This window comes from Mesitornis unicolor, unplaced genomic scaffold (genome assembly GCF_000695765.1).
Source record: "Mesitornis unicolor isolate BGI_N332 unplaced genomic scaffold, ASM69576v1 scaffold3315, whole genome shotgun sequence".
Taxonomy (NCBI): Eukaryota; Metazoa; Chordata; class Aves; order Mesitornithiformes; family Mesitornithidae; genus Mesitornis; species Mesitornis unicolor.
In genome coordinates, this window is record NW_010187333.1 from 43038 (window position 1) to 69151 (window position 26114).

Sequence of the window (26114 nt, forward strand, 5' to 3'; positions counted from 1 at the left end):
CCATCAACAACCTCTGGTCTTAGAGACTAAGAAATAAGAGGCTTCATAATTTCAATGTGAACAACAAATGGTGACTGTTCTGTTTTCTGAGATTACATCAGTGGCATAGAAGGAAAAGAGTAAAAATGGATTTTAAATTTTTTTTTTCTCTAGCTTGTTAATGAAATCCAGTGAAACATCCTTTACTCAAACACAGAAGAGCTTGAGCAACTTGCTTTACAATAAAGGGAGAAGAAATCGAGATTTAAATTATAAATGGCAACAAAATAAAACGGAGGGATGGGCCGAAGCCTTGTAGTGCAGGCAAGACTGTCCATTTGCTCTTTCAAGAAGGAGGGCTTCTTATAGGCATTAATGGTCCGTGTTAAGTTATACTCAAAGCTGTACCACAATGTACCAACATCGTGGTAAATCTTACTTTTCAGCAAAACATGTAATTTCACTTTACTAGCCCTTTAGGTTTGGAGATTTGGGAGAGTTTTTTGCTTTTGTAACATGTAGTAAAGAAACTCTGGGATCAATAAAATGTGCCGTTTTACTGAAGGCAGATATGAAGCAAACTTCCTCAAGCCGCCAGCTGAGACTTGTGAATCAGGATTTCAGCTCTGACCTTTTTCTGCCTCTTATTTCCATGCCAGTTCTGGAGATCTGATGATTAACCCAATGAAGTAATGTTTAATCATTTCACCTTCCTTCGCCTGTATTGTAGCAGTCACAGGAAATCTATTTCCAAACCCCACAAACAAATCATCTTTGAAAGGGACACAGTGAGCTAAAGTATCCCGAAATGTTACAGAGAATGAATCACATTAGCTGAGAGTCGAGTCCAGTCTAGATACTTTAGTTTTGGGGGAAAATGTTTTGCCTGTAAGTAGCTGAACTTTTCTATGTTTTTTAATATATATTTTTTAAAAGCAGTAAGTTGTGAAAGTTTGTTTTTATTTCAAATGCTTGACAAAAAAATAGTAGAGAGAAAAGATTGTTCCCTGTGCAGGCTTTATAACAGAAAAATTATATTGTGAAATAGGTAAAAGTTGTGAAACTGGTGATTGTATTATCTGAGAAATGAAACTTTAAAGTTTTTTTTGATTATTGCAGCTGTTGCAAAGATTTGACAAATGAAATTTAAGGAAGCAACCAAACAGAAGTATTTCTGAACTTGTTTACATTAAAGTAAATGGGGAGGCTACAAATACATAGTTTTGTTGCAGCTCTTGTGTGTATATTACCATGCAAATTATTTGTAGCTGTGATTACATTAGATCATAGAAAATAGGGGAAAAAAATCCTTAATTTAGCTCTTTTGGCTTATTTAAAAAGTTGAAAAAGGAAGCCAAATCTGAAGCTATTGACTGAAATGTTTAGAACTATAGCTGTGCTTTCCATGGAGCACTTTCTAATAGGTAATGTTAAAAAAGAAGTATTAAGAAGAAAAATTCTGATTAATAACTTCTAAAAAAGAGAGTTATTAATTAATGAGGTGAGAAAAATTGCCCCAATGTTGAATTGGGGGCTGCTTTTTTTTTTTGAGACAAACTTGTAACTCTTTTTTCCAACACTTTCATCATTGGTTTTATAACAAAAATTGTATATTTTTTAGCTGGAGGGGAAAAATTAGTTTTCAGGCAGCCTTGAATTTTGTAGTGGTCTAGAAATGTGGGTGAGGGAAGCTGTTTATTTTTAAGAAATTTGGTGAAAAATGGTGTACTGTGCTGCCACTAAGTTAATACAGTCGATCTGTATATCATTTCTTAGAATATATTTTATTAAACCAGCTGTGCTGCAAGCATTAGTTTATAGATCAGGTGCTAGAGAGTTTGTTTCCAATTCCAGCTTGTGAAAATGAATACAACAGTGTATTAGCAATACAGCCGAAGATAATGGGTAAATATGTTAAAATTAGAATAGAAACAGCTTATAGAAGCAACAATAGAAACATACTGTGGACTTATTTGAATAATTGGATTGTAGTGTTTTATTTTAAAGATACTTTGCTATGAGGTTTATGGAGCTGTGAAAAAATCTTTACCGGCTTATAAAAGTGAAAATCTTGTTCTAACCCCACGAGCATTGTGAAATGGTGAACGAAATAGGAACTGAAAATATCATGGTCACATTCAGCTTTGTTACGGAGAACAGGGAGAGACATCTGATGAAATTCCTACAGAGAAAGCACTGCTTTTTCAGTTCACCTTTTCAAAGGACAAAAACTGGTGTTGAAATGACACTTTTTCATTTTAAATTAAACTGCAGAGAAATTATGAGGACATAATTTTACTTTAGTATTTGGTGAAGAAATGAGACCTGTTGTCTCCTCACTGCTGCATTTTCTGTCCTTCACTGGTAGCCCTGTGGTCCCACTGCAGAAGTGTCTGGCTTCCTTTGCTGTTCACGTCCGAAATCCTCAGTGGGATTGAGTGTGTGTATTAGTGCTGACCCCTGTTATTGGTCATATATTAATTAACTTGGTTCGCTTTAGGTTACTAACTTGGAAATGACCATGAGGGAGTTTTACTTTGAGAAGGAACTGCCCTCGATGTTGCAAGATTTTTTTGGACTTGGTTCACTGGTAAATTATCATGCTTTGTTATGAAGAACAGTTTCTGTCAAAATGCACTCTTTTGGCTGGAAAACATGATCTCTTTTCTTTGCTTGTCCCATAGGCGTGTTCTAGACCTGCTCCTGCTAACACAAGTTTAAATGTTTGGTATCAGCCTACTGGGAGCAGGTTTTAATCACTCGTGCATAGTGGATGTATCCTAGAAGTTAATTAGAAAGATATCAGAAGCAAGTTTTCAACAAAGAGTAAATATTTCACCTATTCCAGCTTGCAATGAGATGTTCACGATCCCAAGGTGTTACTCCTGGTGACAGTTAGCAAATTCACCTCTTACAGACTATTCTAAAAGGGTTATTATATTCTTCTGTGTCTAAAAATGTCCAGTAAGATGTAGGAAATCTCATTTACTTTGCATTTTTCTTTAAGTTGAAGTATTTGGTTTAATTTGGGTTATTTTTTCAAATATAAAGTATAATACATAGAATTCTTCTGATGTCAGAATTTTTTATTAGTTGAGAATTTGTTAACTGCTTTTAAAGCACTGTAATGGAGAAAAGTTGCTACTTGAAAGAGGAATGTAAACAGATAGCAAATGGCCTAATCACAGTGGGGTTTTTTAATCTGGCGTAGAAAATTCTGTCAATTTTATAGTTCAGAATTTAAATAATATGCAAGAACATTGTCAAGTAACTGTCATTTACTTGCATTGGTATATAGTACTGAAGGTTTCAACACAACTGTAACAAAGTTGAAATTGCATCAATTTAATTCATCTGCATTATCTTGAAGTGTAGCATTTAGAATTTAATTAATTATTGATTAAAGTAATTTCCGTGTGAAATTTATCTGATAGTTTTCTATAGAATGTACATCAGTGAGTATTGCATTGCTACTGGAAATCCAGCTTTTTAGTCCTTATTTGTATGTTTTTTAAAAAGACTTAATACTTTTAAAAGTTTGCTGTTACTGAAGATACTCAGCTTTCTAGAACTACTCCTGTCAAGCCTGAATAGGTAATATCTACCCTAGTTTTAACTTTTATTTGCTTCAAAATAATTTTACTCTCACGTAAATTTCAGAGATTCAAATACTCTGCTTGTGAGAATCTTTATTTTTGCTTTTCAGAGTGCTTACTGTTTATTTGGTAAATTCTGAGACTCTTGAGTTTGCGATGAGTGTGTCTGAAAGTTGTCACCACAAAATAGAAATAGGCACTGTGCTCCTAGCCTGTTTTTGTAGAGAACAGCTCAAATGTTACATGGCCCGCCACCTTTGTTGCTTTTGAAGTATTTTAGATTCAGCTCTATGGATTAATGGGCTTTGCAAATCTGTTGTAAAAATGGAATTAGCAATTTTAATTAAGATCCTGGGTTCAAGAGCAAATGTCTAAGGATATAATGGGATTATTATATTCTGGCCTTGTGTTTTGAGAAAGTACCTTTTAAACATTGTAAATGGTATTGAAGGAATCAATTAGCTTTGTTTAAGGAATAAGGTAAAAGCAGTATAGGCAATTCAGAGATATAGGGAAATAAATACATGTTTCCGTAGTAGTGCAAACTTGGTGCCACTTGCAGAGCTTTGAAACACACAACTCAGCACACGTGGGTGGTCAGATTTTCACACAATTTGTCTCTCTTCTCTCCAAACCCCGAGTTTCAAATTGGCCTTTTGTTTTAAAAACTTCCAAATGCTAATTAGGAAATCCCATAGCATGGAGGATTTTAAAATCATGTCTATGCTGAGGTATGTTCATTTTGGGTTTTGCCTCATTAATTCTTCATTTTTCCTCTGTGCAGGATTTTGCTTCCCGGGCTAAATTGGCCGTCCAGAACCTGGTGCAGAAAGTTGGGTTCTTCGGCATTTTGGCCTGCGCTTCGGTAAGTTCATTTCAGTAACAGAGGGGTTTATAACTGCAAATTGCAGATTGAATGTATTGCAATTAAATGAATGCTGTGAACTGTGACTCGGTTTGATTCGAGTCCATATGGGTCCTCGTGCCTTCTCTGCTATTTCTGTGTTCTCTGTGGTGCTTAGAGAAATGGGATGGTTGTGGTGCTGGTGAGTACAATAGCATGGAGAAACTCCAGTCCTAGATTAGTACCAAACACAGTGAATTCTGCATAAAAGCACAGCTAACTGTTGTTATCCCTTCCTCCAACTTCTCGACACTAGTTCTGGGAAGAAAATGAGTTTGGAATAGTTCTGTTTCCTTTTTAATCCATCAGAAAAGCATGGTGCAGCAAGGGATCCCTTTTTTCAAAAGATAAAACAATCTGTTGTATGCTGTGGTGAAACCTGATAAAAACAGGTCAGTTCGCTGAAGATGCAAAAGACTCGCTGCAGTAAGGAAGACTTACAAGAGACTGAACTAACACATTCTTAAAATTCAAGCAGCTTCTGTGTTTCGGTTTCAGACCAAGGATGCTCCCTCCATTTGACGTTGAGACCGTGTCCCCTCTAACAGAGGCACGTGCACATTGCTGCTCACTGCTCTGTGTTGGTGGATATTTGGCAGATCAGGTCTCATGCCAAATCATGACAGTACCCCAGTTGGGATTTTCCTAGCCCAGATTATTAGCTGGCAAGATACGGCAAGAGTTGTATTTATTACCTACAGGTAAATAATAATTACCTACATACCTGCTGGAACCATGGTGTAATTTTGTAGATGTTTGTACTATAGTTTACAGTGCTTGGCACTTTCAAATCCAAAGTTATACATGGATCGAAGAGGGAAAACTACCTGTATAAATCCTGATGAGGGTATCCATGCATAGCAGTTCTCCTAAGTCTGCTGTGAAGATATCTTTGAGTCACTGGGAACCAGAGAGAGCAGACTGAAGAAGCCAGTTTGAGTCATGGCTGCAGGAACTACAAACTAATTGTAGCTCTTTTTTCTCCTCTCTAAGCAAGAGGTGATACGAGCTTCTCCACTGATGCTATTTTAGTGTTTGAAGTAGGATAATACTGTTTTGGAGTAGAAAAATATTAAACCATTTAATATTTAAATCTCTCTGGAAGCTTAATGAAAACTGGTAGGAATGATGTGCCTCCTTCTTCCATCCCACACACGAAACGTGGGATGTGATGCACAAAAATGTGATTACAGCGAAGGGGGGAAGTGTAGGTCCCCTATGATCCCATTCTTCCGGAATAACCACAGCCATTAGCCAGCTGCTCAGCTGGTGAGGTATTCATTCCACTCCTGTCTAGCATCTCTCTATTTCCTAAATTGCAGGGGTGACAATGCTATTTGCCCAAGTGTATGTAACCTGTGTTAGCTGGAAAGAATTAATCTGATTATAGTTGTTGGCATACGACTTCTGCTTACTAATCTTTTGAACTTTCTTAGTGTTTAGAGTGGACACATAGGTTACAGGCTGTTCTTTAAATCTTTCCATCCAGTAAACTCTTAGACTGCTCCTTTGCTGCCTCTGACTCACTGTTCTGTAGTCACCACCTTGTGAGACACTGCTGCACAGGCTGCTGTGTCCGGCCGGTGCCAGCTAGTAGATGGCAGGGATGAGTTTCTGGAGTGGCTGGACAAGGTGAGGTGTGGATAAATGGAGAACACGAGGAAGGAGTTGGCAAATGTGAGAGGTGATGTGTAAACTTTGTAGTTCCCGCTTGGTAATACTTCAACGTTTGCTGAACTTATTACCTACTTGTTGCTCTGTTCTCCAACATGCTCTGAGCTCCGGCTTCCTTTTGCTTTATATAGACTGCCTGGGTTGGGGAGGGATGAGGAACCACGAATACACCACAGTATGCTTGAGGTTCTGTAAACATGCTTATGGAATAACTGCAGAGTAGCAGTAAAATGGGTGAGGTTAAGTGTGGCAGAGGCATTGAAAATGCACAGAGATTCAAAGTTGTGTGTTTTTGTTGCATCTGTAGGTGAGGAAGGCAGCCTCTCATGTCTGTTCCTTGCATCCATGCATCCCCCCACAAGCTTCAGGGCTTTGTGTCAGGGCTTCTCTTGCCAGTGGCTGCTTCCCTGTGTGCTAGAAGGTGTCTCCCTTACTTGCCCCCCTTAAAATTGTGATCTTACTTTTGGATTTTAAACAGTTGTTTTAGTTGGGCATATTTTTAGGATTAGAGAAAGGGAAGAGAACTTGTTTGTGAAGTGGTAATGACTGTCCCAGCTGCAGGTTGTTGTCTGTCAAGCAGTGGCTTCTAAATGCTACATAAAACCACAGTCAAATTGATAAACTTGCGAAGTTTTTTAAATTCCAGTGAAGTCAACTGAATGTAACGTTGTTTAGTGGCAATAGGAAAGCCATATTATTGTCTGGAGCTTAATTCCTACCTAAAGGCAGCTCTGGGGAAGGAACAAAGCAAGAATTAGCCCTGGAAGATCCTTGCTGTGACTTGTGAGAATTTGCCCTCTTGTCTCTGTGGGCTTTTTTGGCAACTCTCAGGATTCTGTGTGTGTGTGTTTAAAAAAAATAATAAATAAATAAAAAACAACAAAGAGAAAACCTTGCTGGCCTGCTAATACAACCTATGTGGGCTTGTTGAGTAACTTTTTACTGTAATATGTGTAATGTGCTGGTGATACTCACAGTTACCTGTGTCTAAAGCATGTTGCTCCCTCTGTGGTGATAGTAATACAGTAATTAAATACTGTGAATTTACAAAAAAAAACCCTCCAGCCAACAACACACTTGAGACCTAGAGCAGACTTGGCTCAGAAGAGCAGAATTACCGGGCTGTGGTAGACGTCAATCATTTACCAACCATACACCTCCTGTGCCTGAGACAGCTGTCGCAGGTGAAGAATCATTTGAGTTGAAGTGGAGCATGTTTAGAGACCGTTTTGGATTTCTTCCTATGCAGGTGGTGTTGTGGGCGCTCATAAATTTGAATTGCTAGTCTGTAACATCTAAGTATAACCCTCATAGGCTTTCTCACAGATTTTCATTCTGTCAGCTGCAAAGTTACCATTTTTTACGGTCTTTAACAATCTGCATTGTTTGTTTGTGTAACAAAACAACACAAATCCTGCAGGGTATCGGCCCAGTAACATCCTGCTACTGTGAATTTACCATCTCCATGTGTTCACTCAGACAGTCTGCCCTTGTACTGCATGCGAAGTGTGAAAGGTTGGAATTCAGATACTTTCTTGGTTCGATTTCAAAAATATTTTACAGATAGTATCACAATACCGAATGTCAAGCCAAAAGTTTAACAATGAAAAAAAAATCTTTTAATTTTAAATGAAATGCATATGCTTAATAAAATCTAATCAGTGCTTTTAAACTGGATACATATGACTGTAAATGCCAGTTTTAATGTACTTTCTCAGATGGAAATCACTGGGGGATCATTTCGAATGCTGGTTTCCAAGAGTGATGTACTTGTCAGTGAGAAAATTTGATAAATCACTCAAAATGGCTTTAGTGTGGTTTCTGTGTTTTTCACATGGAAAACTTTGTTAGCTTTTTTAAAATCCAGGGGTAAGGAGGGACCCTGAGAATGAAATTGTCTGGGACAGTGTCTAGCTGAATCCCAGAGACTTAAGTTTTATGTGGTGCGACATTCACATTTTTGTAAGTATGAAGGCACGAGAGTTCTGGATAAAGTTGAATAAGGGGAAAAATGTTCATTTTTCAAAGTTTCAAAGTCTGTTCTGTTCCTGTCCATCTAAATTAAATGCTGCCACTCATGAACTTCTTTCCCTTGTGCTTCATAGATTCCAAACCCTCTGTTTGACCTGGCCGGGATAACATGTGGACACTTTCTGGTTCCCTTCTGGACCTTCTTTGGTGCAACCCTGATTGGGAAAGCAGTAATTAAAATGCACATCCAGGCAAGTAGATGCTACACTCCCCTTCGGGCTCTGGGGTGGAAGCTTTTTGGTTGTTGGTTGTTTTGTTTTTTTTACTGTTTCACTTAGTTACTTCGTAATGAACTCTAGAGTCTCCCTTCCTGACCCGAAGTAATGGAAATTAATTTGGTGCTAAGGATTTCCAATAAAGGATTTGCTAGGCTTCTTCTACTCAAAACTCAGGCAACTGAATAATTTATAGCTACAAACTAATGAGCTCGCTGCCTACACCACTCAGGAAGTTGGTGGTTAGCCAAGTTATTTACCTACGGTTTTTACCAGACTGCAAGGACTTCGTACTCATAATGAACTTGCCTTTTTGGTAACAAATACTCATTTCAAAGAGCACTGCAGCTAGCCCTTACCAGTTAAGCGGCACTTTTAAATGCTCCCTTTTATCTCAGTTGAGTGTGTAGAGAAAACTCCGCTCCCATCAGGCCCTGCAGAAGCACTCTGAGGGTACGGCTCTGGGTATGCTGTCTACAGCTTTCCAGCACAGTTAGCAATTATTGGTGTCCTCAGTCTATATTATTGTGAAAGGGCCTGATTTCAGAGGATGTCCTGTTTTTCTTGCTAATTTGGAGCCTTACCAGATGGTCTAAATTTGGCAAATTAGAATCTCCAGTTGCTTTCAGAAATGTTGAGTCTCTCTTCTAAAACGTGTCACCATTTTGTCCAGTGGTGGTGTATTGATTACCTGGAGATTCCTCACTGTGGTGGTGTGGTTTGTTGTTTTTTAAGCATCTCTGCAGGACTGGTACAGTGCCTATAGCTGTCTTACTTGGAAATCTTTTGTCACTACATTAAGATAGCAGAAGCTATTAGTAGTATAAAATTACTCGTCTAGTACCCTCATCAAGCTGCTTAAAAATCTTTCTTTTGCTGTGAAATTTTCAGTCTTCAACCCTTTTTTTTTTTCTTCCCATCTTTTTGTAAATGGTTGTTTTACATTGCCCAGTCCTTAAACAGAAAAGAGTAAATAGATCTGAAAATTCTTTCATTTACTGTGGTAGAATTTTTTTTTCCACACTTATTTTTGTATTATCTGAATTTTTCTGCTTTTAAATCTGTGTACTGTTAGAATTTTGTTCTGGCAACACAGAAAAGTTAAATTGTGTTTGCGTACTATTCCTTTTATTATTTTATTTGTCTAGTTTAGCTAGCAGAATGCTTGCTATGTAATTTATAGTGCTCCACACTCGGATCAAATGTAAGGGAAAAAGTATTTCCCAGTGTCTTGTCCAGTTGGTAAATCATCTTATTTTGTAATAGGTTTAGCTACTAGAATTCACTTTTCTGCAGTGCTTGATTTCAGGCATACTCTTGTGCAACAGCCTAGATTTTTGTACTGATCTTGCTGCAGTTGGGAATTTAGAAAATAGAAGAGTCATGCAAAAGGCTTTAAATGACATCTTTCTCTAGATGGGAAGCGAGTCACTGGGGCAGTGGCCGTCCTGGAGCTGCTTTTCACTGGCCTCTTCCTCCAGACCACAACATCAGTTTGCGTGGTTCCAGTCACATCCCATATTTCCAGACTGGTGAAGGCGGCTCTCATTAGATCACATTTAAACTGCTTTCAGGAGGCTGTGGGAACTGTGTCTACACACATCCATACACGGTCTTGTTCACTCTTTGCAAATGAATGAGCTGTCAAATGTGACAGAAGTGGAATTAGCAAAAGCTATTTTAACAAAATTTTAACTTGTGTTAGAAGAGAAGGGAGTGGACATTTGGATTTTCTGAAAAAAATATATGTAAGCTATGTGTTACAGAATTTTCTTTTATTGAAATTCCTCTGCTCCCAACAGTCTGTTGCATTAAAGACAGTGACAATCTCAGTGTTTTGAGCAGTCAGGAGCCAAGTGGCTCTTCCTTTGTTCTTCACTTGGTATTTCTGGTTATGTTTCTGCCTGAAGCACATGAACTAGGGGACTAAAAGATACATTCTTTTTCACTGCTGTGATCTTTAAGTACGTGTTTTTGTGTTAGGGGATGTGACTTTTTTCACCATGGCGCTGACTGTTTTTCCCTTAAAACATTGTTGACGGAGTAAAGTGACCTTGAGCTTCTGGGAATTTAAGTTTGGGGAGGATACAAATGGTTAGTGACACAGGCTACAAAAACATTGCAAGAAATGAAGTCTATGAGGAAATAGAACAATAAAGGAAGCAGCTTTTCTCTCTCCTGCCTCTTTCTGAAGAGTACCGAAAAATAAAGGTCTTGAAAGAGAAGAGAAGGGAAAACTGCGTGTGAGTGCTGGCTGGCTGGAAAGGAACATGGGTTGTCGTACCCCATCGTCTCTGCTTCCCTTGCAATCAAATGTTTCTCTAACTGATGTTTTCCTTCCTACAGAAACTTTTCGTTATTATAACATTCAGCAAACATATAGTGGAGCAGATGGTGTCCCTCATCGGGTGAGTAATTCTTTAACTCACTAATATCTTCATTCATTAAGTGGAAAAATACTGCAGGAGTCAAATTAGATGTGCTGAAAATCGTGCTTTGCTTGGAAGTGCAAGCTTTGGCCAACGCATAATCTAGGTCTTATTTGCAACTTCATTCCTCATCTCAAAAGCTTCAAGTATTTCAAGAAACATCATAGCACTGAAGGTCAGATGGCCTGAGTATTTAGTACCCATGGTTAACTTTTACCTGGAAATTTGATACACCTCTTCTGGTTACAGTTTGCTACGCTTTTAGCTGCAAATAGCCTGGTTTTTATGGACTCCTTCCATGTGGTAGGGTGATCCCGTGACAGAAAAATGAAAGATCTGTTGTGATTTAAGCAATGTCCCAAGGTGACAACAAACTTCTTCCTTAATCTGAACTACTTTATACATTTAAAATATTGAATCCCTCATAAAATGTCAGAATGAGATTTTTGGTGTGTAGGGTTTTCTCTCCATCGTATTAAACTTGGTTTTTCATAGGAGAAGTTACAGAAACTGTTCCTATTTTGAAAAGTTGTTTTTTTTCTTAGACTGAGTTCTTTAGCAATTGATTACTATTTTATTTTCTGAGTGAAAAGCTTAGTTTAAAACAAACAAACAAAAAAAGGGCCAAAACCCAGCTAGCAACCCACAGGGGGGAAAAAAGACCATTAAACAACATAGTTAGGTATTGCCTCAGTGGCTTTGAATGGAGATTGGACACGGATAATGAAGAGTTAGGTTTTTGCCTCATATCTACCTGTTCAGTCATGAAATTCTGGGTAATCCAGCAAATAAGATCGCAACAGAGCCTCTCCAGCCATGCAGAAGTTTCATAAACGGCTTGAGTGTGAACAACATATGCAATTTAATTTACATGCAGGCAACTAAATCACATCATATGTATTTCATGAAAAAATTCGTTCGGATGGGTAACTACTGCCTGTTTTCATTGCAGAGATCAGATTAATGTCAGGGATGCAGGTTTCAAGTTTGAAAAGTGAGTCTTTAGCATTTACATACAGAACTTTTCATATAGGTTTTGGCTTTTCTGTGTGGTTTGGTTTTGGTGGGCTTTTTTTGGATTTGTTTGTTTGGTTTGGTTTGTTTTTTTAAGCTAGGTAACTAATATGGATCCATAAAATAAATTCTGAGGTGTTTCTGCTTTTCCAACATATTTCATTTATTTTATGGGGCAAATGGATTGACACTTTGCTATCCAGACTGTAATAACTGTTTTGACATAAAATCCAAAAACCCCACGCTCCTCAAGAACAGTTTCAGGGCAGGAATGTCTGGAAATAATTTCTTTTAAAATATGTAAACTTGAAGTAGTAATGCTATACAAAAATGGTGCATCAGAAGAAACGTTCTAGGGCATTTCACTAATGAACCAAATGCTGACTTTATGACTTCCTGATCTTCTCATTGGATGTCTGGTTTGTAACAAACTTCAACATTAATTTGTTGCTTTGAACACTTTTTTAAGAGAAATGCGGCTACTTTTAACCATATTATTTAGCTTTTCTTAGTATCAGTCACACCAGACAATGTACTCCTGACTTTTGATCAGCACTGCTACTAGATCAGGGATATTCCAAAGATTTACTCTCCTGCAAATCTTTGAGCCAAAACTAGTAGTTTTTTCCTACTTCATCTGTCTTGGAGATAATTTTGCATCGAATTACTTTGAATGCATTCACAAGACCTCTGCTGGATTCAGACTTTACTGGATGGTTGATGTCAGAGTTCAAAAATGTTCTCAGGAGACAGTAAGATTGTTGGAATGTCCCAGTACCCTTCACTTTTTTCAAGCTGTCTGCAAGCATTACCTCATCAATTTCTTGAAGTGTAGAGGATAAAACATGTTAAACAGTAACTTGCATTCCATCCTTTATTATTAAATTAAAATATAGTTCTATTTAATGGTCAGTGACTTTATTTTAATCAATTTCTATCCGACACAATAACTTCAGACTTCTTTTCTCTGAGATGCTGCTCTTACACAATAGGAAATGTCTAAGCACAATACTTTTAAAATAATGAATACATTCATACACAGGGTAACTAAAATCTAGACAGAAGATTAAGTTATGAGATGCAGTCTAAGAATATTTGATTTTATAAGCCAAAGATAATGTCTCAATAGCTGCATGAATCTTAGTCAGAAAGCAGAAATGATTCACCTGCAGACCTTGCCCATAGCTCAACAGTTGTATCCTTCTGTTCCTGGACGCTGCTGGCATTGCACACTAGGTCTGCTGTAACCAGGGGGTTTTAATATAATTTAGGGTAATTTGATTTTACAATTTTGTCTAGGTTTCCATATCAAAATACTCCTTTTATTAATTTAAATATAGAAGGAAAAGAAAACGTGGCAGGAAATTAAGAAGCTGTTTACAAAATGGTTTTGAAAACCTGGGTAGTATCTAGTGGGCCAAGAAATGGGAGGTGAGAGGATGGGTGGAGGCAGCAGGAAGACACATGGCAGCCGTGCCACAGGAAGCCTCGCTGGAAGAGCAAGGTCAGAGCTGGGTGAAGAGAGGGGTAAACGGATGGATTGGAGGAACTGAGGCTGTTGTGATCTTGAAGTTACAGCTGGAGAGGATTACAAAGATACTGGTAGCTCACATGAGACTGGTAATTATCAACCTGTTCTACCAGTTGATAGTTTAAAGTTGTTTTATTGCTGTCTAAAATGTGAAGAGGATAATGTTTTCTCTCTGGTTTTATTACATTCATAAGGTTTTCTGAGGAAAGATGGTCTGTAATGAGTTTTGTCTTGTATTTTGTCACTTAAAGAAGAGTTTAACTTACTGATCGTCTGGGTAAAATTCTTTGATGCTGGTTTTAGGCCAATTCTAGCCCACTTAAAATGTTTAATTATCATGTGTGTTGTGGGTTTTCTTTTGGCTCTTAAGTCTTTCCGTTCCATTTTTTTTACCTACAGCTGCAGGATTGTTCATTAAGTCACACTAAGCATATTGCTTTTAAGCACCATCATATTTTCTTTGAAGTGGCAGTTTCAAATGTGGATTAAGAATTCCCAGAAAATGACTAAAAGAAGTAGTTCTCAAAGCACGTGCCATCCACAAGACTGTGCCATCAATTCTGGGTGAATGTTCAGGAGGAAAAAAATCCAAATCATTTTAGTTCAGCGTGCACTGTTCATATTTTGTGAAAGTGAGCTAATAACTTTAGAACTTCAATAGTCATCTAAAAAATTCATAAACATGTTTTATATAACATTGTATTTATATTGCTTGTGGCCTTCACCTCAGAAACATCTGAGCTTCAGTGGCAAGTGGTAGCTGCATCCCTTTTGGACAAATCCTACCTTGGGGCAGGGAGATTCCCTCTGACTCATGAGAAACTCAGGTAGGGCTGCAGGAGGTTTAATTACAGCGGCTGTGATAGTCGCTTAAAGCGAAATGTGTGAACTACTGCCTGTAGCAGATGATGCCTTGCTGATTTTAACAGAAATAAAAACCATTCAATTAATGAACTGAGTCAATAAACTAATTTGAAGTTTAAATAGAAGCTGAAAGGCCTGTAAAAAACTGCACTCTTCCACAGATTTTTTTAGAAGTTAATTTGTTAGTGCCGTGGTCTGTGGGTGAGATGTGTTGACGCTGTGAAGTATAATTCAACAAATTCTAAAAATCTGCCCCAAAATATCAGTGCTTCTGAAGGGTTTTTTAACCTGGTATTATTTGTGGAACAAATTTTCATGCTTACCAGCTATGCAGGCCAGTTTGAATGATTGCACGTCCTAAAGGAAAAAACAGGGTTTTTGGTAATGGTACTTGAACCATTGCTTTGACAAACCAGTTTGCTGCTATATATTGTGCCATAATTCTTTGCTTCACAACTTCATCTCGGTTGGTTCTTGTAAGGAGCATGATGTTCTTTCCATGAAAAAAGTACACTTGAAATCATAGTGGCTGATATAACTGGAAACTGCCTAAAGATCGCATTTAAAAAAAGAAAAAAGTCTTTTCCAATATAGGTTTAAGTTATTTCCTTAGAATGTAAGTCAAGAAGACACAGTGATAGAAAGGGGTGCACCTTTTCCATAGGCTGTAGTAGAATTCAGCCGAAAAATAGCCTGAAGTGACTGAGAACATGGATAACTGAGCAGCAACTTCAAAATCTCCAGAGAGAAATGCTTCTGGAAGGTCAGACCAATCCACCTGGTGTTTCTGGGTACAATCAACCGCTGGTTCTCCTCCCACAGGCACATCAGAAACCTGTGGGACTGTGCCCTTGTCATACGACCTGTACACAATAGAGCAGCTCTGCACAAAAAGGGCTGTAGTGTCTTGAAAGGGACCCAGATGCGGGTGAAATTTGAGCAGCTTTGGTGTAGAAAACTTTCCAGTGGATCAGAACAGAATTATAAAAGTTTATTTGCAAAAGGCTTGAAGGATTTAACTCTGAACAAGCAAGCTTTTTTTAATAAGTTGTGTACAGAAAGAGTGCTATATCTTTAAAATACAAAGAGAAGTTTCCTTACAAAGACTGTGTTGCTGAGCATAGCAAAGAAACAGCAGTACAGAGATGTTGCAATTCCTATTTTTGAAAGCATTGATTTTAACATAACAGAATGTCCCAAGGAAAAAATGTTTTGCCAGTGGCTTAGTCAGTGTGGATATTGCAGTGTAGCAGCAGGTATAAATTACGACAAACATGTAGCAATTCCACCTTAGTAATCTTCAAATGAGAGATATTCTCTCTTTATCTCACAAAGCAAGTGAATCTGCCAGGTAGCCTTTCAACCCCCAAAATGTTTCTGTTGATCCTGACCATAAACCTGATTTATTTTCTGCAATTTCTGAACACTGAGCACAGATAACACCTAAGTTTCACCAAATGTTCTGAGGTCTAAGTGGCGGCGATAGGAGATGAAGGCTGTGGTTCCTGTCTCTGTGATTCAGGAGCCCAGGTTTTGCTCTCTCGGAGCCGGGGTCTGATGCAGGATCCAGGATCCAGCAGCCATGGGCAGCCAGGGCTGAGTCAGGCCAGAGCTGAAGTCCACTCTGAGTCACTGCACTGCGTCCGGGTATTGGCGGAGCCTGGGGGAAATGGATGGTTTAAATACTGTGAGAATCTTTATCAGCACAGGAAATGACAGCTCATTAAAATACTAACCGTTAAGCCCGTTTAGATCACTGTCTGGAAAAAAATTAACCATTGATGGTTCAGATAACTTGCAGGAAGAAAAGTGCCCTGTTTAGACAGTGAACACAATGTGCAAATTAATCAGCTTTGCTAATTGTCCAGGGGCATAAAAATATTTCTGATGAAATCTGATTTTTCAGTATTTTATAGAATGTTTAACTTTCAAAGAAGCTGATACCGTGCTGAGGCAAAACTTCCAGTTTCTTTTAAGAGAGGGATGGCTAAAATAACCAGATAACCAAATAACCACGTGTGGTGCCTTATTGCTTTTGAGCTTCTGGGTGGATTTTTCTTGTGTTCATACAGGAGAATGGAGAAGTGTGAATCCAGGACAGAGAGTTCAGTGTGGGAGGAACGGCAGTTGGGAGTGATGAGTTACTGACGATTTGCATAGTTGTTTGGAAGGTGAAAGCCTTTGCTTTGCCCCTCTGGCCTGGCTGTCAATAGCTGCTCTGATTTCATTCAGAGATTAAAATAGGAGCTGGAGTTACTGAGAGGGAAGGCTCCATCCCAGCACATTCCCTGCTTCCTTTGTCACGTTCTTCAGCGCCACTCAGCTCCCTTTTTTGTAGAAGGAGATCATCTCTGGCCTTGGGCCATGCTTGTAGCAGGACGCAGGCCGAGATACCAAGCATATGCAGGGTTTGTGCCGACAAAACGCACAATGAGATTTTCCTATTAGTTTGGTTTTCTGTTGTTTCCAAATTTCTTGTCTTCATTTTGAACTGCAGTGCTGGCATTTCCTGAAAGGATGTTTTTCCGGCCCAAATAGCTGAATCTGAGCAAAATGTAAACAACGCTGTTTGTCCCCAGCCCCCGAGAGGGTCCGGGTGAGGACAACGTGTGCATGCCAGAGTCAAATCAATCCCCATGTCAACAGTTTAACGGTTTTTCCACATTAACAGTTGTGGATATTAGAGAAATCATCCATAAAATGAGGTTGTGACTCAATATTGCATCACCTTTCCAAGCAGTGCTTCGGTGCGTTTCAGCCTTGGGAGCGTGGCGTCTTGTTTGCACCACTGACTCCATTCCCGTGATTCTCATTTCCTTCAGATTATTATTTCCAGGATAAAATGGTTTGAAACACGAGTGCTTGATGTTTCTTGATCATCACAACTCAAGGACTGACTCCAGTTGTTCACATGAGCTCGCGAGCAGGGTATCAAATGCAGAGCTGAATGCCGCTGAAGTTCTTATTTCCATTTTTAATTTCCATCAGAATCAATGGAGTTTAAGAACTGCTTAATCAGCTGCTTAATCACTTACTGTTAGAGGCCTCTTACAAATGAGAAAGTTTCATTAGCAGTAAAACCCCCACTGCATTAATATTCCTAAAATGTGGAATTTCTTGAAAATACTTGCTAATTCTAACAGTTGTCTGGAAAAGTAGGTGAATATGCCCATGCAAGGTTTTTATAAGATGGGATCTTCACATCATAAATCAGGGACTGATCCTTTTTTGTGAAATGGTAGCGCACTGATACAAAAATGCAGCATTTGATAGGGAGCCGTACTTCAGCATTCAGCACAGCTTGTCGTGATTTGAGAGCTCACAAACCCTGAAAGCACACGTTATGAAATGTCAGTAACTCAAGAGTAATCTCTGCTCTTAAGGCTCTCATGAGAAGAAAAGTATGCCTTTTAGAAGTGCAAATATGATTAAGTTGTTTTAAAGAAGTATTTTTATTACTAGTAAAAATGCAGTTGACTGAAGTACTGGATAACTTTCTACTTTTTGTGAAGCTGGCATAGGGAAAATGCTTTTGTTTTGTTTTGTTTTGTTTCGTTTTGTTCCTCCTCTTGGTTTTCATCCAAGTGCATTTGAGAAAACTCCTACCTGGAGTTCCCAAGATTCAGTTAAAAAGATAAGTTTCCCAAAAATCTCCCCTACCACTTCATGACCTGTGACTTGCCGTAGAGGTTCGAATATTGACAGTCATTCTTGGAAAAGCAAATTAATATATTGTACCATGTATTTTAATCAACATAATTTTGCTGTAAATGGAATAGAAGGTTTAGGGCTCACACTGTCAGACTCTGTACATCGTTGGTGTAATTTTGAAACCAACTCTAGAATAACTTTGCTGAATCTCTGTGGTGTGGTGCTTCGGGGAGCTGTGAAATGTTGTTAAAAAAACCTGTATAATCTTGTATTTGTATAGAAATCATGGCTCTTAAAAAATAATCAAAGATGCATCTGTTCAATGATAAATACCAGGTAATAATTTTGAAAACAGGCTTCAACATTGTCTGTTCAGTGAAGCAAAATTCTTAATGGGTGTTTGTTGTAGTATGAGGATGCAAGTAATTTTTTTTTACTAAAATGTAATGGTTTTAATGAATTTAGGCTGTACCAAAGGCTAGTGCCATTTTTTAAAAGTCAGTTTTCAGTTTCAGTGATTTGTGAAACATTCCATTTTAGCAGATAATCTTCACGAATTGAAACAAAAATTGACAGAATTTCTGTATGCTGCTCCAGAATACACAGGAGCAGCACCTTGTGTGTGCTTGCTGCTGCTGAACTGCAAAATTCATTAACCAGGATAGCAACTAGTGAAATGTATTTCATTGCTTATTTTGAGAACAGCTTCTAGTGAATGACCTTTTTATTTTTTAATTGAAGTCCTGTCAGCAGCTCACCAGACCAGGGTTTCTGTGGTTTAAGCCTTTAGAAGGGACAGCAAGTTGTGTATTTGGGGGGTTTTGTGTGTGTGTGTGTTTTGTTTCAGCAGATAGAGAACAGTGGGGATGAGCTGAGTTCTGGTGTGCACTCAGGTCCTTTTATTTCCTTCTCCTTTCCTATTCTTTCTTTGGAAGACAATAGACTCGATTTTCAAAGGGAAATGCAGGGCAGTGGGTTTGGATTATTCCAGGGGCAGGGTTATTTGTCTTCCAGCATCATCCCTGGTAAATCCTGCTGTGGCTCCATGCAGGCTCCTCACTGCAGGAGGCTTCGGAAGGTGCAGCTGAAAGTCCTTGCTAAGAGGTGCAGAATCATGATGCAAATCTGTTCCTTTTGTGCCGCACCTGCGCCTGGTGTGGGTGCAGTCCTTGAAAACTCATTCTGAAGTCTTCCCTCTCCTTTGGGAAGAACAGGGTTAGTGAGATGGACTTCACCGAGTTTGGGAAAGTTACACCTTTGTTTGTAATGAAATAAAATGAAAACTGACTTTTGAGACATTTAGATCGAAGGTGATGTCTACACTTTGATATCTGGTGACATATACATTAGCTGTATATTGTATATTCAATTTTGTTAAAAGACTACTAGTAACCAAATTGATTCCACTGCAGTGGGAGTTCAAGAATTTTATTCCTAGTACTGTGGGTTTTCTAGGTGTTACTCTGCTTCATTGTACTCCTTATTTAAATTTATGCACCTTTTTCTGTATTAAAGTCTCCGAGAGTGTGCAAAACATTGAGAATTTTAGAAATTAATGTCGTTGCATTCAGGATCTTTCAGTTCTTCAAAATAGCTTTATTAAAATGCATCTTGTGCACTTAGTTCTTCGCTGTGCTCGCAAAATTTAAAAAAACCTGAATACTTTTAGTGAAGAAGTTGTGAAATGCAGTATTGATGCACCAGGACCTCTGCAAGCCATCTGAACTTGGGTTTTCCTGTCTTTGCTCTGTTTTTGATGTAGTTGGGCACTGACTTAGTTCAGTTTTCAGGAAAAAACTGAGGCAATTGAACAACCGTTCTGTTAATCATTCATTTTTCATCATTGAAATATTCCTTATTTCATAATCATGCAGAAGTTTAGAAGTAAATTATTACTTTTCAGAAGCTTTTCCGGGCTCCCAAGTGTCATTTGAAAAAGCAGAGAAGCCTCAAAATGTACCTCCTATTTAAAACTGTGACTCGTACTGATCAGCGAGAGAGTTTTTACCATGAGTAAAGTCAGCTTCGTAAGGGATGGTTCTGAAAAACTGGAAATTCTTTTGTAAAAGCTGACATAACGCTTGTGTCAAATGTGTGATCGATGTGCCCTAGTCTTGTCTTTTGTTTCTGAAATTTTACCAGTCCAGGCACAGAATTTACTCACCCGTTTGTATTCATTGTGAGGGTGAATCATGAGGGAAGCGATCTTTTTGTTGTTAAGTATGTTAGAAAGAAATCACTTGCCCTTGGCTATTGAAGGAAGTAGCCTTTAGTGGAGGAGGTGAGCTGCTTGCTTTCTTTGGGCTGTGCATTTTCATAAATTCTTACGTTAGAAAGCTGTTATTTTTTAATTGGGCTTTAGCCTGGAAAAGGGAATATCGTTTCAAATTAGGAGACTGGGGAAGATAACTTTAGAGATCTGGCCTTCCCACAGTCACTCGAGGAGGAGATGATCTGTCTAAAACTGCCCATGTGTATCTCGGTATCTGAAATGTGTTTTACTAAATCCTCCTTGAAGTAACAATGTAAAGAACCAAAACTGCAGAGTCAAAATTTAGGTGACTTTTTTTCTCATGTAGAGGGCCATATTAATTTCTTTCCCATTTTTAAAAAGAAATTTGAAATCTCCATTCTCTTTGAATCTAACTGGTGTTTGTTGGGAACAGGAGCTCTCCCGTGGCTGGGGTGAGGTTGGTGTAGGGTGTGCGTATGTGGAGGAAGCCTTGGCAGCCTTCGGGCTGCGCCTGTGTTCCCACCACGCAGCTGAGCCCAGGGCTGGTGCTGGTGGCAGTTTCTCTTGTATTTAAGTTTCTGGTTGTTTGGCTTCGCTTTTTTTTTTTTAAGAGTCATGACAATTATTAAGGCTCCTTGGACCTCCTGCTAAATCGCACGGCGCATAGATTTAAAGACAAATCCCCAGGGTCGTTTCTGATTGAAGTCTGGAGGGGCTGTGGTATTTGCAGAGTGGAAGTTGGAGGCTGCTGTGAGCGCGTCCGGCTCTGCCACCTTCACGCCGTGGAGGTGGGAGAGGGCTCTTAGTGCCAAAAACCTGCCCGGGAGCTTGATACCGTTAACGTAAGGACAAGGTGTTCAGTAACGAATTGTAGCTCTTGTGCAAGTCATCTGCCATAAACCATGGCATGATTCAGAGCAGGGTTCATAGTTCCTTCTTTGTTCCTTTGTTAATCACTGACTTGTGGGAGGCGCCTGCAGAATTTGCTAATGCATTCTTTTTGGGGAAGGATGACGCACAGATTGTCCTAATAAGGACTTAGTTTGAGAAAGGGGCCGTCTTCTTTGAGAAGATAGGGGCAAGTCATAGGGCGAGCAGTTTCTTTTTTAACCGAGGGATGACACAAGCACAAGTCATTTCCTTATTAATCGGTTCAAACCAGTTCTTACAGGAACTGCTGCTGATAAATGTGGGACTTCTCAGAAGTCATTCATTTTCTTCTCGGCGCTGCCCCGGTGCACAGCCTCAGCTGGCTTCTCCCTGCCTCCGAGGAAATGCTCCAGCTCACGGCTTCTTGCTGTGCTACCAGCAGTGCATTGCCACTGCTTTGCTCTGAGATCTTTTTTCTTTTTAAGCCCTTTTTGAGGATCTGGGGAAATATGTCCCTTTCAGAGCTATCAGAGAAAAAGATGAAATACTTTATTCTGTGGTTATCTGCTTTCTCAAGTAGCAGTGCCCTCTTGGGCTGCAGCTCAGTCTGAACTTTTTTCTGTTTGGGTCAAAGTGGTAAGTTTAAAAAAAAAAACAAAATTTTTTTTTGTTTTGTTTTTTCCTCTCCTATTTTGTCTTGTTCTCTGGGATGAACTTTGCATCAGTGCTATTCCAAGTATAGGTCCTTCTCTTCAGAAGCCATTTCAAGAATATTTGGAAGCTCAGAGGATAAAACTTCACCACAGATCTGACAGTGGCGTGCCACAGGTAAGAACCTCGCTGCCTCCCTCCCCAGTTAATTTTCCTCTTCTCTTTTGCTGTCTTTTGACTTGTCAGATTTACCGATGTAACTCCTGATCCTGTTTTTCAAAGGTTTGCAGAGGCCCAGGATGTAGATAAAAATCTCATTTTAAAAGCAACCTGGGAATTAAAAATAATACTGTAATTGCACACAGCTGGACTTAAACCGTAATACCAATAAAGTAAGGCCAATGGCACGACTTGCCGCTGTATTAGCTGCCTGTTCGGAAAGAGAAATTGAAGCACAAAAAAGTTGCATTTACATGTGAAATGGTAACAAACTGTGCAGCATCAGCACTTCAAAGCCGTAGGATCTATGGCTTAATGGCCAATAAGAGAAACAAAAGCCCCCAGACTTTAGTGTTTGAAAGGAAAAGAAAAAGAAAAATACGGGTGTTGGTACAGAGTGTTCTTTCATACAAAGTATTTTGAAAAACATACCCTGAATTTTCAGCGGAGAAAGCAACTTAGACTTCCTTAGGGTACTAAGGCATTTTGAGATAAAATCCATGAATCTAACTCTCACTTCACATTTAATACCTGTAGCTCTTCTAAATGTTCCTTTGCCCGTTTCTTACCACACAAGAGACTGACATAGGGAGGGTCAGGCTGGAACAGTGAAATGTGCCGATTCCTCTTATGCACGTTGAAGGCATTTTTGTGCAGTGCATTGCTGCCCTCCTTTGACAAAAAAAAATCCAAGTGAAGAGCAGTCACAGCCAAGGCTGGAAGTGGGACTGCGAGGTCGTCCTTCACTTCTGTCACACCGGGGAATCGGCACCAACGGGAACACAGCGCAGTGTGCGCGGTTCAGGAAAAAGCCACCGTTAACCAATGGCCTCAGTGTTTGCTTTGCAATGAACGAGACAGGGAATGACAGCCGGGGGTTGCTAATTCTGAACTCTAGGAGTTGTTAGCAAGGATGAAACAATACCAGGAGTTTATTAATTGATTTATTAATCACTTCACTCGAGCACTAGGAATGACGAGAGGTTCATCGTCTGCCCCGGGGTGTATCTGGCAAGCCCTCTTGCATTGTCTCCCAAGGGACTAAAGTCAGCTTTACAGAGGGATCTGCAGGAATTCTGTCAGCTGCACTGGGTTCCTGTTTTCAATTTGATAAATTACATCATTTACAAAACGGTTAGGGTTTTCCCTTTCACCCAGAAAATGGAGAATTCTCCATTGTCCACTAATCTTCATTTTCCTCCTTCTTCTGTTTTGTCTCCTTAGGGGGAAAACTGGCTATCCTGGATGTTTGAGAAATTGGTGATTGTCATGGTTTGTTATTTTATCTTATCTATAATCAACTCCATGGCCCAGAGCTATGCCAAACGGCTGCAACAGAAGATGTACTCTGAAGAAAAAACCAAATGAGCTCGGAAAAAGCCCCCTTGGAATGGGTTTTAGCAGACCTGAAAATGACACATCTTTCCATATGTTTAAAAATCAGCATTATTCAAAATGGGGGAAAACTTTTTAACATCAATTTTCAACTATAACAAGTTTTTATTTAATTTTGAAAGTAATTTGGATATTAGAGCAGACGTTTCGTTGACAAACTTAAAAATGTTAAGGTAAGGTATAAACACTTTACAAGTCTGGGTTGTGTTATACCGGATGGACAAAGTGATGTGAAATGGCATTTAACACAAATGTTGTCCACCCAAATTACTCCCAAAACTGATGATTTAATACTCTCCATTTCCTGATTTAACTTCCGACTTTTACCTACGGGTAGCATTTTGTTTGGAAGGGTGGCTGTTTTGCTTTTTCCATAACTTCAAGACCATCAAAATGTATATAAATGAGTACAGATTGGATACAAACTGTTGCATGTCCCTCCTGGTAAGGCCATTCCATCGAAAGTCTCCAGTGTCCCATTGCATTGCACGTGCTCTCGGTTGGGAAAGCCGCCCTCTTAAACTTCACGATGTTAGCAGAGATGATTGATGTCAAAATGATGAAAGTTGACATTTTTTATTCTGTATATTTAGAATGAAGTGAAGATAAAACTTTATAAAGTCATCTTTGATCATTCCGGAATTTCCTGTGTCAGTCTTTTTAAGCTGTTTCTTTGCCTCTCCACTTTTGTATGCTCAGTTTCTTTAGTTTCTTTTTTAAGCCGTAATCCCATGAATCGCATGCTTTCCTCAGCCTTCCTGCACAAATGGTGCTGATGCCCTTTGTTCTTTTTTTCTTCTTAAGAACTTCTTACTTAGCAGAAGGAAGTAAAAGCATATGACTTGCTTGATGTATGGCTTACTGGTTGAAATAGACAAGTTAAATAGCCAGCAATATTTGTTATCACAAATTCTCCTCGGATGTTTGCCATTCATCACAGCACCGTGGGGAGAGGCGAGAGAGGGGGGAAGAGTAAAGATTCCAACTGAAAACAGATTTGATGTCAAAGCCAGCAGCCATGCAGGAACCTTAGAGAACCTTAATCTTAGGCTCCAGAAGTCAGATATTTTAAAAACGTTGTGAATCTGTGTGTGTTCCAGTTCTACTGTACATGAACATAACCGCTATCAAAATGGATCTTTTCCCTTTTTAGTACGTAGGTATCCATTCCACTGCTACTGCCGATGTATTGCTAATTAATAATTTTTGAGCTGCTGTTGTTTATCCTTGGGGTAAGTAACAAGAATTACTTTGACTTTCAGTTAGTGTTATCAAAAGGTGGTACACGAGCACAAAGTAGGTTAGATCTTGCTCTTGCTTAGGTTCCATTTATCCTTGCATTAGGTTAGGACAGATCTCGCACGAGCACAAAGTAGGTTAGATCTTGCTCATGCTTAGGTTCGATTTATCCTTGCATTAGGTTAGGACAGATCTCGAGCGAGGTGTGAGAATATGCATTTCGTTCAACCCTGCCTGAGTGTCCTCTTGTGTTGCCAACCGTCGTAACATCTCCATGGCTGTACCATCCTGTCGGATAGCTTATCAGACTGATGTTGACTGTTGGATCTCATGGCAACAACAGTCGGTAGGCTGTCTGACATTTTGGTATCTCTCATCTGACCGTTCCCTCATCCATCTCCAACTATTTTCATTGAACATCAGCAGCACATCAGTGTGTTTCGGTTTAGGTGGCACTGAGTTCAGAAGTCATGCGGTGCAGCAGACTACATGAGAAACATCTTTTCCAGTTCCATCTCAGTTGTGTGTGAGGTTTGTAACGTTTCTCTTGTACACATCATACTGAATGTCAAACGATGCTACTGGGTCAATTGGGGAGGCTTTTAACAGGGATTTTGCTCAGCAGAGCTGCTGGCTAGATTAACTGTAGATACCTAAAGGGCTGAGTGCTGGGAGGTGTAGTACAAGGTAGTTAAAAGCACAAAGGCCATTCATTTGCCCCTGTGGATTTTTAAAAGATGACCAGTATTTCTAAAATCTTGGCCCTAGCAACTTTTCCACTTTTTGGCCTAAATACTCTTTGAAAAGAACATAGCAAAGAACTTGTTCTAGTACAGTACACCTTCAAAATACCATAGCCCTCTTTTTCACTTTTTTCAGTCTACTAAAACTTTTTGCACTTTGTAAGAGGTCCCGTCAGCTGCTCATGGTGCTTCATTTCAGTTTTCTTTAGGATACTTGGATTAGTGAAACTGCTCTTTGCTACTTTCCCCAGTCCCAGTAGCAGCTTTTTTCCCCTCAGATGTGTCATTCACCCTCAAGGACACTGGTGTTTGCTTCACACAGTTCTGGGAATGTCTTAGGGCCTTTTGTGAGGGTAAATGGCATTTATGCCATGTTGAGGCCGCTGTTTGCTGTCAGATTGAAATGAGGAGACCGTGTAACAATAAGTAAAAAGAAAGAAAAACCTTCCTAGATCTTGAGCCAATAAACTGCACCTTTCTACATGCTTCAGTGGTCTCTTTATAACTATGCCTCCTTCCTTACTGAACAATCACTACACAAATCGAAAGCTTTCTCCTGCTTATTTCAATATATGTTTACATACATATAGTGCAAAATGTGTATCTCTGTTTGTGTGTATCCATTCCGATAAGCTGTGCTGTTATTTTGAAGCTTTTAAACATTATTTCAAGAAGGGACTGGTCATTCTACTTGTTTCTACCTGTTCAGCTGCTGGGAGATAAGACTTGGTAAAAGGTAAAGAGTAATAGAACTGTAAGTTATGCAAACCTAATGAGACTTGCAAATGGATAGTTTTTATGTTTGCTTAAATAAACAAACAAGTAACTGTTTCCCGGTGTTTATTTCAGCTGGCTTGTTTCTGTATATTGAGCTTG

The 26114-nt window shown here is 39.1% G+C and overlaps 1 protein-coding gene across 1 annotated transcript in view; it reads left to right on the forward strand.

Annotated features, from left to right (window-relative positions):
• VMP1 (vacuole membrane protein 1) overlaps positions 1–23747 on the forward strand; it is a 58596-nt gene extending 34849 nt beyond the window's left edge. Inside the window, exons 7-11 of the mRNA XM_010185397.1 lie at positions 4360–4440; positions 8259–8375; positions 10746–10807; positions 21717–21819; positions 23086–23747. Of these exons, the coding sequence (XP_010183699.1) occupies positions 4360–4440; positions 8259–8375; positions 10746–10807; positions 21717–21819; positions 23086–23229 (507 nt within the window). The 3' untranslated portion in view covers positions 23230–23747. The remainder of the gene's footprint in view (positions 1–4359; positions 4441–8258; positions 8376–10745; positions 10808–21716; positions 21820–23085) is intronic.
• Positions 23748–26114: the final 2367 nt, after the last annotated feature.